Here is an 18,025-nt window from a genome sequence, read left to right on the forward strand (position 1 = left end):
TGTTTTAAGGTTATGCGCTTGCGATTCCCGTTTTTATACTGTCAAGATCTTATTGAAAAAAAATCAGACGGTTCTCTGGTTATAGTCGAGTTTCTCGAGTGTTTTATTTGATGTAGCAAATAACAATACGTTTGTGTACCATATAACAATACAATTAACTGATTTCATTTAAATACAAAACGTATAAATCAGTTATTTGGTAGATCCACCTTTAGCAGCTTTACTTTGATGTTTCGCTTCCATCTTGCTGATAGCTTTGAAAACCTTTTTCTTGAGCTCCTTTTGTCTCTGCAATTTGCGGAAGTCTTCGTTAACCTTCTGCTTCTTGTACTTCTCTGACTTTTGTTTGGCCTGTTGTTTCCGTTTCTCTTCCTTGACCTCGAAGTTGGTCCTGATCATTTTCATCATTTTGGCAACCTGCATCATTCGTAATTGTAATGTTATCTTTGTCGTGAATATGATAAATAGAATGAAGTCTTACCTTTTGCTCATGGGGCGAGTGAACTACAGCGATCCGGCCGCTTTCAAAGGGTTTCTTGGAGTTTATTGGACCAAGCTTTGGTTTGTCCTTGTAGGGCAAGGCCTTCTGCAGGTTTTTCGGTATCATCAGAGGCCGGAACTGCAAATCTTCTCTCTCGATCGGTTTGTACGAACTATCCTCCTTAGCTTCGAATTTTATGTTCTTCTCTCGTTTCAGCTGGCTGAGTGTTTTCATTCCCACCCACTTGGCTCTCTTCTCGGGTGCGAGCAAGAGATTCGTTACCGGGACGTAAAAGTTCGGAACATTCACTTTGAACCAAGTGCGACAAAATACAATATCGCTGAGAACGATTCGATCTTCGAAAGTCGCACGGAAGCTACCCTCCGGTGGGACTCCCTTTTTTATTTGCCCTCGGATTCCAGAAACTGTCTTAATTTTTGCTCCTTCGAATTTAGCGACTTCCAGAGTTGAATTGAACATTCCTTGGATGAAAGCGGTTTTGTTGTAAATTTTGTACGGAGATCCAATGAGCTTCAACTTCTTCATTATTTGTGCCGATTTATCACTCTCAGTAACGGCACCCGTTGCGGCTACGCGGAATCCAAGCTTTTTAGTCTCTTGTTGATCGTATGCAATTGACTGTATTGCCAGAAGACCTGTGTTCTGAGGAGTAATTGGTCCCCAAAAGGTCATACCGCATGTCACATGATTGGGCGTATATTTAAGATACCGATGCTTGAGATCATCCTCTATTTTAGCGAACATAGGTATGGTTTGAAAACGTCTCCATCCTAGGGATATGATCAATGGGTCTCCAGCCTTTAGGATTTTCTTGTACCATCGATGTTTTTTTACTTTACAACTAACGTAGCCAACATTTTCTTCGGCCATATTAAGTCCTCCTATCAGCACTGGGTAAGCTGGATCGAAATGTTCAACGAATTCAGCAGGAACGTTTTTAAAATTCATACGGACATAGAGACCAGCTCGATAACCTTCAATATTTAATCGGCTCTCATGATCAAGACTGGAAAATTCTGTTTTATTCAATTCTGATTGTTGCAGTGCGTTTGCTTTCAGTTTTTCATAGTATTGATGATCCCCTTCGATGTGCTGATCGTCTTTCTCTGAGTTGTCGTATTCAGCGTCGAATTTAGCCTTTAGTTTCATTTTCTTAGCCATCAGCTCATTTCTTGACATATTCTTTTCCTCGATTCTAGATACTTTGCGTTTCAAGGATTTGTCCTGAGTGTTTGATTCTGAATCATCTTCGCCCAGTTTACTCTCGTCATTTTCCCGATCCTTATTCCCACTATGTTTCTCTCCTGTCTGTAGATCTTCAAAATCACCATACATTTCGCTGTCCCCATCGCTCATATCATCTAGTTTCAGTAGTTCTTCAGCATCTTCTGAAGCCTTCCATTTACCGGTAACAAAACAATTTCTTATCAATTGTTTGTTCTCTTCCTGGGTCCAATCTCGGATTCCGTCTCCGTACTCTTCAAAGAAACATCCTTCATCAACATTCTCAATCGCCTTCTTTTTTTGTATCTCTGCCTGTTTTTGGGATACACCCTTGAAAAGACCACCTAGCAAATCTTCATTTTCTTGATCGTCTTCAGCATCTTCGCTGGCTTCTTTTGCGATCTTCTTCCCAAAGTTACTGAAAACGCCATACACAAGTTTCATCAAATTTTTGCTACTCGATTGTCGCTCGAGATAGTCTCGCCGGGCTTTCGAGACCAAACCTTCCTTCCAAGTCATCGAGCTGCCCAATTCCGGTTCGTTTTCATCATCACCCGAAGAAAGAAAGCCACTGGTATTCTTCGGTCCTACATCGCATGATATATCGTTCATATCCTCTTCATCCGCTTCGTCATCATCGGATGGTTCCTCCTCTTCATCCTGATCGGGATTCCAGCCAAATTTGGCTGTTTGTAGGCTACTGCTTTCATCATCTGAGTCTTCAACGCCAGAATCTTGATCGCTTTCGTTACCTTCATCCTCATCTTCAACTTCCGCGTCCAGCTGGAACTCATTAGACTTTATCACATTGCCGTCACTAAAAAGTTTGAATTCCTGATTTTCGATCTGTTTGTCCAGAGTTTCTTTTTTCTCGATGACGCTTTTCACCAGTTCCTGTTGCTCACTGTTCTGCACATTGTTCCGATGACTGTGTGATCCTTGTAATTCGATGTAAACAGCATCCTTATCGTACACAATTCCTCCCACCCCGGACATCGGAGCGTACAGCAAGCGTTCCTTTTCCAACAAATTTCGCTTTTTCTCTGTAGATGGAAGAGGACACGGATCCGGAAGGGCGCTCAGTTCATCAAAGCGCATATCTCCGAGTCCTGCGATGTGAACCACATTCTCCTTTTTCAATGGCACCCCGCGCACATATCCGTAGAGGACCACATCCCGGTCACACTTTGAATCCAACCGAATTTGTTCCGAGTTTGTAATGTCCTCCATTCGATCGGCGAGAATATAACTGTGTGCGCCTCGCCAGCTTAGTGGCCGAAATTTCATCACTGAAATAAACCGTCCCAAATTTTGTATTTCATTCCTGAGATACTCACCGTGTATCAAACCGGAAAGATAGAACAATTTAGCACCATCATATACCTCTGTCCAGAAGCGATGTTTGAGAATTTTTTTCTGCATTTTGACTGCCTTGGCACTTTTGATTGTATCCAGATGGGTTAGTATACCCATTATCTTCGGCATACCATGTACCTGGCAAATATTCAAAAATTCGAAGATTTCCATTTCGAACCCAAAACTCGCGTCGACCATCAGCAAAACAAGATCGGCACATTTTGCAATATCAATCATACTGTTGATGTCATTATTGCATTCGATTAGAGTGATTCTTCGCTTTTTTGAAGTGATTATCGTAATTGGGCCATTGACGCTTGTAACATTAGTTTTGGTGAAAATTTTGATTAGATTATTTATCAACGTTGATTTTCCGACTTTTGGTGGCCCAACCACCGCAATCAACACTGGCGGAGGCTCTTCAGGTGTTTTATCGACCACTGGCAGATGATGCTTTTTGGTGAGAATGTCTTCTTTTCGTCGAAAACGCTTCTCTGCACTACGGGCCTTTGTAATGGCAAATGCTTTTACATTTTTCCCTTTATCCGTAGGTTTGCTTTTAGCCTTTTTCTTGTCGGCTTTTACTCCTGAAAAGAATGGGAAAATGAAAACAGCTGAGCGAAAAAATAACTTTAACTACATACCGGCTTGTCGCTTTTTATGGGTCTTCTGCTTTTCCGTGAATCCAGCATCATCCGCCATAGTGAGTGTGTCTTAAATCGGTAATAAACTCTTGTTTTAAATTTTTGAACGAAATAAAAAGGATCAAACCGCACATGGGTAGTGCATAAACATCACCACGATGTTTACAAATGCGCTCATTCTCCACGATGACACCAGGGGTACGACTAAAACGTCAAATCGCTCATATTGCCAGTGTACCCAATATTGCTGCGGTTCACTGACATTTTGGTTCTATCAATTACTGTTGTTTACAACTCGGTCCGGTTATATAGTCGAATAGTGGCTAACTTTAAACTCCATGTTAAATGTGAACACCTTCATGTGAAACTGAAATATGAAAATCGCTCATGCAGTTAGAATAAAGCAGCGCATTTTTCGATTTCAATCCTCGTAAATGATATGTTGATAAACAAATGACGCCATATTGATTTTGATTTTGGGTAGCCTATATTCAATTGATGTCTAACCCCTGGATGACACATAAGACACAGTTGATTCGAGCAAAGTGGATAGAAATGTAATACCTGGTGAGCCAACACATCAAAACCAGTCTGTGGCTATCCGGGACATAGAAGTTACCGTGTCGCCATCTACCGGATTTGATGGTTGTATGATGCAAATGACGAATTTCATGCCAACTCGTCTTTTATCATGGACAGACATAAGGTGGGACCAGAATGCCGCGCTATGCGTCGCATTGCGACAATTGGGCTTTGACACTTCATTTTAAATATGCGTGTTTCCATTCAGTCGAACATACTAATGCGTTGCCTCCAGCCGGGTGACGTCTTTAGAGAACCCCCATTAAACTGACAGGAGCCAACATATCGGGTATCCCACTGACATTTTCCCTTTGTTTTCTTATGAATTGGGTATCCCACTGACAGTTCTGCTTGAGATTTTGCTAACGATCCTAGCATCAATCATAGCACCCGGCTGGTTGCCTCATTAGCATCGTTGTACTAAACGCTAACATTTGTTCTAAACTGCTTGCGCCGGATTCGCGATGACAGTGGCATGGTGTCGACGTCTGGTGGCAACTTCAAATTAGGGCCATTTGGGTCCCAAACTCGTTAGTGTAATCTCTATTAGGTTAGAAGACACGAAGCCGGTTTTTGACGTAGGACTACGTCTAACCGGAAGATATAGGGGATGAAATGGAAATCTAGGCACTGAACAAGTAGGAAAAAATGCAAGATTTGGAACGCTTTTAACTCGAGCATTTCTCAATAGATCGCAAAGGTTTTTGCATCAATTGATAGGAAATATATCTACGCGTCTATCATAACGAATAACATTTCATTTTTCTTCAGATAAATAATTGAATAATTGTGAAATATCAAGCATTGTCCAAATGCACTATGTGCCCATTTTTGATTGGTCCATTTTGTGCTCCTCAAATCGTACCGACCAAAACGGGCAACCAGAGCAGCAGCGAAATAGAATGAAGCACGATTGGAAAGGAAAAAGAAAAATAAAATGAACGAAACATTGGTCGCTGTCTCACTCATGCGTAATTCTCGAGCCAGCCAGTCAGCTTAAAAATCCCCGCTCCGCTGCCGTAACGATCATTCTCATTCAAACCGTACACCACATCAGTTCGCATCACAACACATCAACAAACCAACCCAAGCAGCCAAGTCTGGACATGGCAAAGGAGGAAAAGTGAAGGAAAAAGCAAAATCCCGCTCGAACCGTGTTGATCTGGAGTTCCCCGCAAGGGTAGCTAGGCCGAGCGAGTTAGTACCAGTGCACCAGTCCACCTAGTCGGCGTTATATAGTTTCGGCCGCCGAAGTGATCGAGTTAGCTGGCAAAGCTGCTCACGACGATAAGAAAACCCGTATTCGGAACAGAACACATTCGGTTCGGTGGACATCAAGACAACAGGCAGTTGCAGCGAGTGGCGAACGCAATCGCAAAACAGCAGCAGGTAGCAGAAGAAAAATGTTTGTTCGTTATACAAACTGCTTTGGTGGCAAATCAAGAACAAGGCGGCATCGAGGGCGTTCGAAATGGTTTTTTTCAAAACCACGAGTACTAAGTTTTCTAAATTGGAACCATTCCATAAAACAAGGCGCTTTTCAGGGCCATTAAACCATCCAAAAAAGAGTTTAGGAAATACAATTCAATGCTTTCTAAAATAATATCCAAAATAATAATAAAACACATTGATTTTTTCATAATTTGTTTGCCAGGATCTGATGAGTATGTGAATTTGGCAGTTGTTCTGAGCTTATTGATAGTTGGGGACTTTCCTGATTATTCAATTTTCACCAATTCTTAAATTGTTTCCAGATTGAAAGTACAGTAATTTACAATTAGTTCGAAATTTAGCTAATTGGACGGACATGTAATGCGACTTATTTAGTTGGACATTTTTGTAAACATAGAGATCCAAATTATGACCCCACATTGAAAGTCGACACTGTACCACTGTCATCGCAAATGTTCAATTACAGGTTAAAATCGCCTCCAATGCGACACTGAGGTGTGCTTCGGCACGTCGCATTAAATATAATTTACTGTACAACATGTCACGAGCTGGAAGAGAAGAAATTTTCCAACTGTGAAAGCTGTGGCGAGTGGTAAACGCAATCGTTAAACAGGAAGGTTTAGTCGAACAAGATGGGGATATCGAGTGATAACAAAACAATAAACTCTTTAAATTAAAGATAATTTTGTGATCCTGAAAAGGACCCTTTTTAGCCTGCATGTGAATCCAACGAGCGAACAAATCGTAATGAATGTATTTTTCTGCCATCGCTGCCTTATAACGCTCTTTCGTTCGTCTCGTTGGACTCGCCCCTTTGGCTGAGTCTGCCGATTTGTCTCTATCCTGTGACCGTGTACCGCTAAAGTACAAAATGCGCGGATCCGCTGAAAAATATCTGATTCTCTTTCAAACCGTAAATTAGTGTGGTTGTATGGCATCGTTTCACATCACATCGCATCAACGGATTGATTCCGGAGCACAAGTATACCTAATAGCGGTTATAGAATTTCGGCCGCCGGAGTGCTCGAGTTGGCTTGCAAAGCTGCTCACGACAATAAGAAAACCAGCCTACAGAACAGAGCACATTCGGTTCGATGGCAACAACTAGTTTCAGCAAGTGGCAAACGCAATCGCAAAACGGCAGCAGGTAGAAGAAGTAAAAAGTTTGTTTATACAGACTGCTTTGGTGGCAAAACTAGCCACCGTAAAACACGGCGCTTTTCAGGGCCATTAAACCTTTCAAAGAAGAGTTATTAAAAGTTTTTCACAATACCAATGCATTCTAAAGTGACATAATATGACATATAATATAAACTGTTTTATTTTGTTTATGCTTGTTCTTAAACTTATTGGTTTGGGGTCTTTTAAATTGATCATTCAGTTTTCACAAACCCATGCATGGTTTCCGAATTAAAAGTGGCTTCAAATTACACATTGTATGCAGGATGGCATTAACGAATTTTCTCGGTAGCAAGAACTGCTTTCTTTGGTTGATAACTGATGTTGAAAATTGACTGACGTTACATCTGCATTGTATAGAAAAATAACTAAGGAGCAACATGATGAGCTATGTATTTCCTGCACCTCTGTTCTTATTTTAAAGGACTTTAATCAGAAGGTCATCCGTCACTGTATTTACTGTTGGTTTTTCAGAACGCTTATAGCTCGTTTATTTCTCGACAGATCGTAGAGTTCGTCTTCAAAACTTCAGTTCTTTTTCATTTCTATTTACTTTGTTTGCAGAGATACAAATCTTACAATTCATTCGTCTCCGAAACCACAGTTTAAGGTACGGTAATGTGCTCAATAGTGAAATATATGATAGTGAATGAGCTGATAACCACCTATGCATTCCCTATCACAGCCATCATTTTGATTGTACGATATGTGCATACGCCAAAAGATGCCCGGCGTTGAACATTTAATAAGTACAAAGCCTTCAGAAAAAAATCAAGAATCAACTATGAGATAGTGAGAAAAAATTGAGAAAGTTTGTAAAAAAAAAGCAAAAACACAACACAAAAGGTTCTTTTAAGAACCCCCAACATGTTCAAAAAGAGTAAACAGCAAACTAATCCATTTTCAGGTAGATAGGTTGGTATTCACGTAGGAGAAGAAAATAAAACAATATATTTAAAAAATATATTTAGCAAAAGCTGTCCCCTTTGTATAGTCCTACGTCACCCCGGTTATGTCCCCGACATTACCCACCCGTCTTTTAAATTCTAAAATTTGAATGAAAATTTTCACATTATATTATTTGATTACTTGAAGCACGTGTTTCTGACTTTCATTGAACCATATGGCTAAACAATTCCAACATTGTTACTGAATTTTTTCATCGTAATATAGAGTTGCCTTCATAAACAATTTTCGTATGAGACTTTTTCACCACCTGCAAACAAAAATGTTTTTCATTTCAATAGTATACTAGTTTGATATGGAAAAGCTAATTTTCATTCATAATTTTAATTTTGAAAACGTGTTCATTCAGACTGAAAATCAGCTATTCTTAAACGCTCCCCTAAACTAGTAAACGAAGCTCAATGCCGCCGTTTTTGTTTACATGAAAAATGGTGACGCGAATGCTAGATTGTGACTGCAAATCAACAGACTGCGTCGGGCGAATGTTTTAGTACAAAACGCAAGCGATGACAGCTGATGAGAAGCAACGCACAACGCGGCATTCTGTTTCCACCTATACAGCTGTACTAGCGTTGTAAAGGTACCAAACAGACAATCAGAAATTTGACCAATTTTCACCTCATATTTCAATGAAAAAGGTTTTTATTTAGCGTCTAAACTATCAAACACAACAAACAAGTTTCTAATCTGAGTTATTGACTCAAGAGAGAGTCAACGAATAGAATGTTTAACAAGTGTTTTGATTCGGTTTGTTCTTGCTACCCACCACTAACCGTCCATGGCGCAGGGCATGTTCACAGTTGGACCACACACTGCGGGACTGTTGTTATGAGGCTTCCATTGTTGTGTTATTAATAGTACCCATTACCAATGCAGCAGACCGTAATGTGAGTGGTAAGGGACTGGGAGTACCGTCACATTTTTTTTTCCAAAATATATATTTTTATCAAGGCTCATATGGCGTTTACTCGCGGTTGGCTCGAGGTTAGTATTGCATTATATTTTATTATTTGGGATGCTGCAGTCTCCTATGTACGTGTGGTCAACATGGGATACTTCCCCTTAGTCTGTACTCCATATCTAGCGTGGGGCGTCTTCTCGACTCGAGGAATACAGGATAGGAGGGTCACTAGCCGGCGCAATCATCAGCTCGTGTAGAGTTGTCATGAGCGGTACAACCTTTGGGTCTTGTTGAATGAATAGTGGACTGCACAACCTTCGGCCCGTGTATCTGTAAAGAGTGTGTGTATGTATTGCCGCGACTAAGTAAAAGTTTATAGACCGGATAGGATGGTGCACCCGTGGCAGAGTGGTTAGCGTCTCACATTATCATGCCGGGTGTTCGGGTTCGATTCCCGTTCTGGCCGGGGGATTTTTCGTCAAGGAAATTTGCTTCGACTTGCACTGTGGTCACGCGTATTCAAGAGCTTGAACCTCGGAATACATTCAAGGCGTGTTATTTGGCTTAAGAAATCTCAACCAAGTATTAATAAATGACGCTAGTTAATGCATACGTTGAGATGGCAAAAGTTCCACAAGGGAACGTTAACGCCATTCAAGAAGAAGAAGATCGGATAATAGGTATATGAAACAGGGACACAACGAAGGAAACATCGTTAAACGTTGACATCGGCGTTTCTGAGAAACAGATAAAGACGAAGCAGAGGATCAGGATCACGGCTACCTAAGACATCCCGGACGCGGATATCTTATTGTCTGCCTTGTGCTCTTAGTGCTCTAGAGCGCTGAGAGCGAGCAGTATGGAACCGGATACACGACCAGACAATATGCTCGATGTCGTGGTAGTCATCGCCACAATCACATAGATTGTTTGCTGCGAGCCCAATGCGATAGAGATGCGCGTTTAGGTTGTAGTGATTGGACATAAGCCGAGATATCACGCGAATGAAATCACGACCTACATTCAACTCCTTGAACCATGCACTCGTTGAGACCCTAGGGATAATCGTGTGTAACCAACGACCGAACTCATCTTCACTCCACATGCGCTGCAAACTTACGAGTGTGTGCTGACGAGGAATGTGAAAAAAATCGTTATAAGCAATTTGTCTTTCAAAAAGTGTGCCTTCTGAAGCGCCCACCTTAGCTAGCGAGTCCGCTTTCTCATCCACCGGAATCGGGCAATGAGAGGGAACCCATGCTGAATGAATAATTTTTCGACCAAAACACTCAATAGTTATCTTATTCTTGTTAGGAAATAAGATGAGCGTTTATCAACTTTCATTGCCTCTATTGAGCTGAGATTGTCTGAAAAAATAAAATAATGGTCGATGGGCAGTGTTTCAATGATCCCTAGAGCATATCGCACCCATTTTAGCGACAGACACAGAACAAGGATTTTTGAGTTTGAAAGAGGCACTGGAATTTTCATTGAAGATGCCGGACCCAGTGGACCCGTTTATGAATGAACCGTCAGTAAAGAACATTCTATCAGATTTAACTTTCCCATATTTTTCCGAAAATATCGACGGAATAACATTGGAGCGTAGATGATCTGGGGTTCCATGGATTTTTTGTCGCATGGACAGATAAAAAATGATAGAGAAATTGCAGAAGTATGGGAAGCAAACTTGGTTGGAGATGCCTGGTGAAGGGTGCACGTCGTGGATAAGGTAATCATGATATAACGACATAAAGCTTGACTGAGGAGTGAGTTGGAGTAGAAAATAAGATAATTCTGTGAACCGAAGAGTAAGCGGGGATACTGCTGCCAAGACTTCGAGACTCATCGTATGTGTCTGCAAACACCCCATGGCTATACGCAAGCAACGGAGAGGATACAATCCCCAGCTTGAGAATATCAATCCTGGCAGCTGATCGGAAGCAAAAACTGCCCTATTCTAACACTGATAATATCATTGTTTTGTACAACTAAATGAGTTTTCCTGGTTGGGCATGATGATTGTTGCGTGGACGTAGTAGCTAGAATAACATACAAAGATGATCAGTTGAGAGCCCTGATTTATGAGCTCATGATCGTTTGCTTAGTAGCGAATACGCAACCAATGAGGCTACGTAGCCCTCATTTCAATATCTCTGTCATTGTTGAATTTCGGCCATATGCGTGGAAAGATTTTTTCCATCAAATATGATACTTTATAATATCTGGGACATACATACAGCTGTACTAGCGTTGTACGTGTACAGCGTTGTACAGATACCATCGTAACATGACAGACATACTTTGATTGTACATACGTTGTACCGCATGCCAAACAGACAAATCAGAAATTTGACTAATTTTCACCTCATATTTCAATGAAAATGGTTTTTATTTAGCGTCTAAACTATCAAACACAACAAACAAGTTTCCAATCTGAGTTATTAATTTAGCTGCGTACAGTACAACTGTAGCCATGTACAACGGTGAAACAGGTCGGTACTAATACAGCGATTGTATCGAGGCGCTTGCATGGTTCTAGCGCTGTACATGATGACAGACATACAATTTTCGAAAAACCACGGTAGTCCGACCCGCCTTCGGAAGCGGCGGCCTTTCGCAAGCAAACCTGTGTTCCATCGATTGCCTGGTTAGTTTGAAACATAAGAGACGATTCTTCAGTTAGGTCCATACATTTGCCCGTTTAGGACGGCATACATTTGCCCGGTTAATTTTTGCACTGAAATATAAATGATATATTTCAGGAGGTTCGGGTTGAGCATCGGTGTGGACTGGACGTGCTCGAATTTATTTCAAAGAAATACAAAATGGCTGTATAGTTCAAGATACATATAAGTTTAGGGAAACGGAGCTACACGCATATGTGAAAGTGATCAGATTGATCCTAATACCCCTCCTCAAGCTTATCACTTTTGAATTCCCAAGGTAGAACAATGCTTGTTGAAAATTGCAGGAACCAGACCCTTCGTCAACATATCAGCGGGTTGCTGGTTGCTCGACAGATACTGTATTGTCACTTTACGCTCCATAACACACTATTTGATAAACTGTAGCTTGACGTCTGTGTGTTTCAGCTTCTTAGACGGTGCCTCTGATTCTGCTATTGCAATAGCGGATTGGTTATCCTCGAAAATAAGGACGGCATCTTTATCCAGTATATTTAACTCCTTAAATAACTTGCAAATCCACAGCGATTCACAAATGCAGTCGACCAAGGCACTACACTCGGATTCTGTAGACGACAAAGCGATGGTTCTTTGCTTGCGAGTACTCCAGGATGTGGTGGCTCCGTATATCTGGAATACATACCCCGAAACGGAGTGGCGATCACTAGAGTCGGTTGCCCAATTTGCGTCTGCGAAGCCAATTATCTGCTTTGCTGTTTCCACTCTCTTGTAAACCAAGCCGTGTTGCGTCGTTCCTCTCAAGAAATGCAATATTCTCTTGGCATGAGACCAGTGTTCCTGGGAAGGATTGCACTGAAATTGGCTAAAATATGATACAGCAGCACTGATGTCGGGGCGCGTGGTTACCATTAGATAGGTGAGACAGCCTATCAACTCACGGTAGGGTTTGTCAAGTTTCTCTTCTTTCGATGACTTTTGCAACTGCAAGCCGGTGACCATTGGCGTTGATGCTGGCTTACAAGTGTCCATGCCGAAACGTTTAAGAATCGCTTCGATGTAGCAGGGCTGACTTAGTTTCATGACTCCGTTCTTAACATCTCGCTCGATTCGGATTCCCAAAAACATCTGAGCTTCTCCCAAATCTTCCATGCGGAACTCTCGTAGCAATAATCGTTTAACGGCTTCAATTTCTCGCAGATTCTTCGACATGATAAGGGCGTCATCCACGTATAACATAAGATAGACTGGACCAAACTTTCCTTGACGAACGTACAAACAGCTATCTTCCATACAGCACCGAAATCCGATACGTTTTACGAATTCGTTAAATCTATCATTCCATGTCTTAGACGACTGTTTCAGCCCATAGATTGATTTGTTGAGTCTGCATACCTTCTCCCCCTCCTCAAATCCTTCGGGCTGGCGCATATAGATCTCTTCAGTGAGAACCCCGTTAAGAAATGCTGCTTTTACGTCCATTTGATGGACAATGAGGCCGTGGTGGTTTGCTAACGCCAGCATCATCCGGACGGTTGACATTTTGATCACAGGCGCATATGTTTCATGAAAATCGTAGCCATAGCGTTGAGTAAATCCTTTCGCTACTAACCTAGCCTTCCTTTTGTGGATTGAACCATCCAGGTTGGTTTTCAAGCGAAACACTCACTTACATTTGACTGGTTTCCGGTCTTTCGGAAGATCTACCAGACGCCAAGTCTCATTTTCGGCTAACGATTTAAGTTCCTCCTTGACTGCTACCTTCCATTCTGGCCAGTCTTCGCGCTTTCGTAGTTCCTCGATAGTGGCTGGAAGGTTGTCAACATAACTCTGTGCGTTGAGAGCGAATGCGATGCAAGAATAATCTCTCAACTTTGTTGGCGGATTACGTGGCCGTTCACTTCGACGAATTCGTAGGGGATCTGCGTCTTCCGATATATCTCCTGCGTCACAATCGTCGAATACCTCAATTTCACTGACCCCGAGTTGCTCATGCAGATGATCCGCACCATCATCCTGCCCAGCAATTTCTAGATTCATACTATCCGATACAGGAACAGCATTTAAATCAGCATTATCCATTGTTGATAACCGCGAAGGCCCGGCTAACTCTACAGTTTCAGAATCCAGATTCTCAACAGAGGCATCCCCTCCTTCAGCCAGCAGCTTAGCAGATTCATCAATAACAACATCACGAGCAATAAATATTTTTCGCCCGTCCCACAGCCGATAGCCGTTCACTCCATATCCGACAAAAACACAGGGTCTACTGCGCGATTCCAATTTGTTTCGTTTTTCCTTCGGTATGAAACTGAAAGCTTTACTGCCAAAAATCCGGAACTTGGAAACATCGGGTTTGTGGCCGTACCACATCTCGTATGGCGTCTTTCCACTCGGCAACACTGCTGTCGGACTTCGATTAATAATGAACACAGCTGTCAAAACTGCTTCACACCACATTTTGTTATCCATCTCTGCATCCTCTATCATCGCCCTTGCCTTGTCCATAATGGTTCGGTTAAGCCGCTCGCTCACACCATTTTGCTGCGGCGTGTACGGAACTGTGTACTCTAACTGTACACCCTTCAGTCGACAGAAATCGCGAAATTTTTCTCCTACATATTCGCCCCCATTATCACATCTGAGGCGCGAAATACTACTGTCAAAATGCGATTCTACCATGGCCGCAAACGTCACGAAAGCATGTCACCTCCTTGCCCGGAAGCGCATGAGATGGAGACAAAAAAATTTATAAATTGTTCGGGCGTCGCGAAGAACCTGGTCACTCGACCCAGGTGCCCTCTTCGAGACGACGTCCAGGTTCGAAGTCTAGGGAACCGTTGATGATTTCCTACGTCACTCCACACAAAAGGGAAAGCTGTGCGATACCATACAAATGATGACAAGGGTTTTAAATGTACTTACAATATTTATTTGAAATTCATGTAAAGTGTATCAGTGTATGAATGTCTGTGTAGGGTGTCTCCAATCGGGCTGGGCTGGGTATGTGGTCCTCTCTTCGATGAACGGAACGGAACGTGGCCAGGATGGACGAAGGCTGATGTTAGCTGGTCTACTCAGCCATTGTGTGCGCGCGCAGCATGCCGGTTTTTCCAATTTTTATCCAGCAAATAAGAGAGCTCCTCTTTCTACACTGGCTCCTTTTATATCCACGAAATTGAGTGACCAGCTTCCTTCTTGGGTTCCAGTTCTCTAGAGAGAGTAGAGAAGATGAAGTTATACCCACTGACCACTACTGATTCTCTTCCCAGCTTGCCCCAGCCAAGGTATGTTCTGTTCTGTTGTTCTGTTGTGTAAGTGTGATGTATTTATATGGCAATCGACGGACTTCCTCAATCTGTCGCCAAGGAACCTGGAAATCAGGTTACAATACCCCCACACCAGACAGCAAAAATGACAGAATCTCATAGATGAATCCGTCATGCCTGCTGTGGTTTCTCATTGCCATAGTCACATCCACTCACACGATCGACAAATAACGTCCAGAACAACAGTGTCTCTAGCTTTGTCAAGAGTAATCAGTCCAACCATGAAGCATATTCTTGTCAGATCACAATATGAGCTCTCATACGTAAATTTTCGACATTTCTGCATAATTACCGATTTATTTGATTATTTATTCTTAAGTGATTATGTCAGCCAACTAGACAATGATATTTTAGAAGAATTTTCCACGGCTAGCCCACCATCAATTACTCATTCATCCTTTTTAAATTTCTGCTATCTATTGGGCTGTTTCAAAAGTTTATGATTTGCTCAGCATCTACTATCCTACACGCGAATGATATGTCCACCCATACCTATCATCGCTCACGCACCGTGTTACAGTCGAATACGACCCATCCACATGCCTATCTTATGTCTAGCATAAGGCATCTCAAGTGTTGAGAAAGTTCGTGCACCTCGAGGAAGGTTCTTTTGAAACAAATCAATAGAAGCCATCCTATGCGCGATCAGTGTGACTACCCGCACATATCATCGCTCACGCACCGTGTTACAGTCGAATACGACCCATCCACATGCCTATCTTATGTCTAGCATAAGGCATCTCAAGTGTTGAGAAAGTTCGTGCACCTCGAGGAAGGTTCTTTTGAAACAAATCAATAGAAGCCATCCTATGCGCGATCAGTGTGACTACCCGCACATATCATCGCTCACGCACCACGTTGCAGTCGAATGTGACCCATCCACATGCCTATCTTATGTCTAGCATAAGGCATCTCAAGTGTTGAGAAAGTTCGTGCACCTCGAGGAAGGTTCTTTTGAAACAAATCAATAGAAGCCATCCTATGCGCGATCAGTGTGACTACCCGCACATATCATCGCTCACGCACCGTGTTACAGTCGAATACGACCCATCCACATGCCTATCTTATGTCTAGCATAAGGCATCTCAAGTGTTGAGAAAGTTCGTGCACCTCGAGGAAGGTTCTTTTGAAACAAATCAATAGAAGCCATCCTATGCGCGATCAGTGTGACTACCCGCACATATCATCGCTCACGCACCACGTTGCAGTCGAATGTGACCCATCCACATGCCTATCTTATGTCTAGCATAAGGCATCTCAAGTGTTGAGAAAGTTCGTGCACCTCGAGGAAGGTTCTTTTGAAACAAATCAATAGAAGCCATCCTATGCGCGATCAGTGTGACTACCCGCACATATCATCGCTCACGCACCACGTTGCAGTCGAATGTGACCCATCCACATGCCTATCTTATGTCTAGCATAAGGCATCTCAAGTGTTGAGAAAGTTCGTGCACCTCGAGGAAGGTTCTTTTGAAACAAATCAATAGAAGCCATCCTATGCGCGATCAGTGTGACTACCCGCACATATCATCGCTCACGCACCACGTTGCAGTCGAATGTGACCCATCCACATGCCTTCAGGCATCCGAAAATTTTTTAATAAAAAAAAGAGAAGTCACCACATGCAGCACTAAGCTGCAGTAGGACTTCTCTTCTAACCACAACAACCGTACACGTACCCCATCCACATGCCTATCTCCGACACTCGGCATGGACCTTCAAGTGCCCGAAAATGTTTAAATAAAAAAAAGAGAAGTCACCACATGCAGCACTAAGCTACAGTAGGACTTCTCTTTCAAACACAACAACCGTACACGTACAAGGCCAACCTTCAAGCATGGGTAGTCTGAGAGGATCGAAGTGTACACCTCTCTGCAACTCGCAACTCCCAGCCTGTAAACCTATCGTTTGTAGGAGGTCACAGGTGTCCAGATGCCACGCAACACGGTGGACACGCAAACGCGCACCACCTCTACGTGCTGGGCTCATCCCTTTTCGCTCGCAGCTACTCAGGGAATCCAGTCACACATCATTTGAGGCCTATAAGAACAATCTCATGTATGGAGAAGATGGAACACACAAAGACTTTCATCTTGGGACGTGTGTTCATCAAGCCGTGCGCCGGGGCCTTCGCACGTTTGACTATCTTCAATGTTTTTCCACCACTGAAGGCCGAAAAACACCATTACGCATATGCGCTACCTAAGCAGCGCATATAGTTAAATTGGTAAATATAGGCGGCACTCAAAAATGTGTACATCGCACAATGATTGTACGATGTGCAATATGCGTTCAACTTGTCGGTGTTCATGTGTCCTGCAGTTCACATTCTGACGCGCAATTTGCTGCGGTCTTCATCGATCCACGAGCCGAGTGTAGTCACACATCATTTGAGGCCTATAAGAACAATCTCATGTATGGAGAAGATGGAACACACAAAGACTTTCATCTTGGGACGTGTGTTCATCAAGCCGTGCGCCGGGGCCTTCGCACGTTTGACTATCTTCAATGTTTTTCCACCACTGAAGGCCGAAAAACACCATTACGCATATGCGCTACCTAAGCAGCGCATATAGTTAAATTGGTAAATATAGGCGGCACTCAAAAATGTGTACATCGCACAATGATTGTACGATGTGCAATATGCGTTCAACTTGTCGGTGTTCATGTGTCCTGCAGTTCACATTCTGAAATTGAAACACGGGTTGAAATTTGAAACACACACTTGGAGAGTACGTTCGCATGTAAACATACGATGTACAGGCCACTCCTGGGTTCTTAGAACCCATCGCACTTGCAGAATGAACATCACGCCGGTTTCATCACTTGGGACGTATTTTTGTCATCATTCGTCCAAAGACCGTGTGATCGGCTTAACCTTTAGCTCACTAGTATGGGGACTCGCCAGGGGGCATCTGTACGTTCACATGCGCACATGCGAAGTACGAGACACCGCACCTAGTCCAACAGATGAGATCTATAACGCCGGGTCTAGTAGTTTCGAGCCGCGCACACACTGCAAGGTATGGCCCCTACAATAGGATGAAAGTTCGAAGGCCCCGGCCCTTCATCCAAGTAGTAATACCTTTAGTGCAGTAAGGAATGGGAATCCCATCATCGATCCAAAGACCGAGACGATCAACCCTTTCCTTCCAATCCCATCTCACTAGTATGGGGACTCGCCAGGGGGCATCTGTACGTTCACATGCGCACATGCGAAGTACGAGACACCGCACCTAGTCCAA

General features: G+C 42.8%; 1 protein-coding gene and 1 pseudogene across 1 annotated transcript; both read right to left on the reverse strand.

Moving 5' to 3' along the window:
- Positions 1–72: 72 nt before the first annotated feature.
- Positions 73–3,920, reverse strand: LOC129768751 (ribosome biogenesis protein BMS1 homolog). Its single transcript, XM_055770608.1, has 3 exons — positions 3,727–3,920; positions 482–3,669; positions 73–417 (listed from the first exon to the last, which is right to left on the reverse strand). Exons 1-3 carry the CDS (start codon positions 3,782–3,784, stop codon positions 193–195), a joined length of 3,471 nt encoding a protein of 1,156 aa, XP_055626583.1. The 5' UTR covers positions 3,785–3,920; the 3' UTR covers positions 73–192.
- A 13,098-nt stretch (positions 3,921–17,018) lies between these two features.
- Positions 17,019–17,171, reverse strand: LOC129772376 (5.8S ribosomal RNA; annotated as a pseudogene).
- Positions 17,172–18,025: the final 854 nt, after the last annotated feature.

The sequence above is a fragment of the Toxorhynchites rutilus genome, chromosome 2 (assembly GCF_029784135.1).
Source record: "Toxorhynchites rutilus septentrionalis strain SRP chromosome 2, ASM2978413v1, whole genome shotgun sequence".
Classification (NCBI taxonomy): Eukaryota; Metazoa; Arthropoda; class Insecta; order Diptera; family Culicidae; genus Toxorhynchites; species Toxorhynchites rutilus.

Bases quoted from the DNA above. Each gene is read 5' to 3' on its own strand.
- LOC129768751 (XM_055770608.1), bottom strand. From the start codon at position 3,784: ATGGCGGATGATGCTGGATTCACGGAAAAGCAGAAGACCCATAAAAAG. The intron at 3,670-3,726 runs GTATGTAGTTAA...CATTCTTTTCAG, and splicing joins CCATAAAAAGCGACAAGCCG to GAGTAAAAGCCGACAAGAAA. The intron at 418-481 runs GTAAGACTTCAT...CGAATGATGCAG, and splicing joins ACTCGCCCCATGAGCAAAAG to GTTGCCAAAATGATGAAAAT.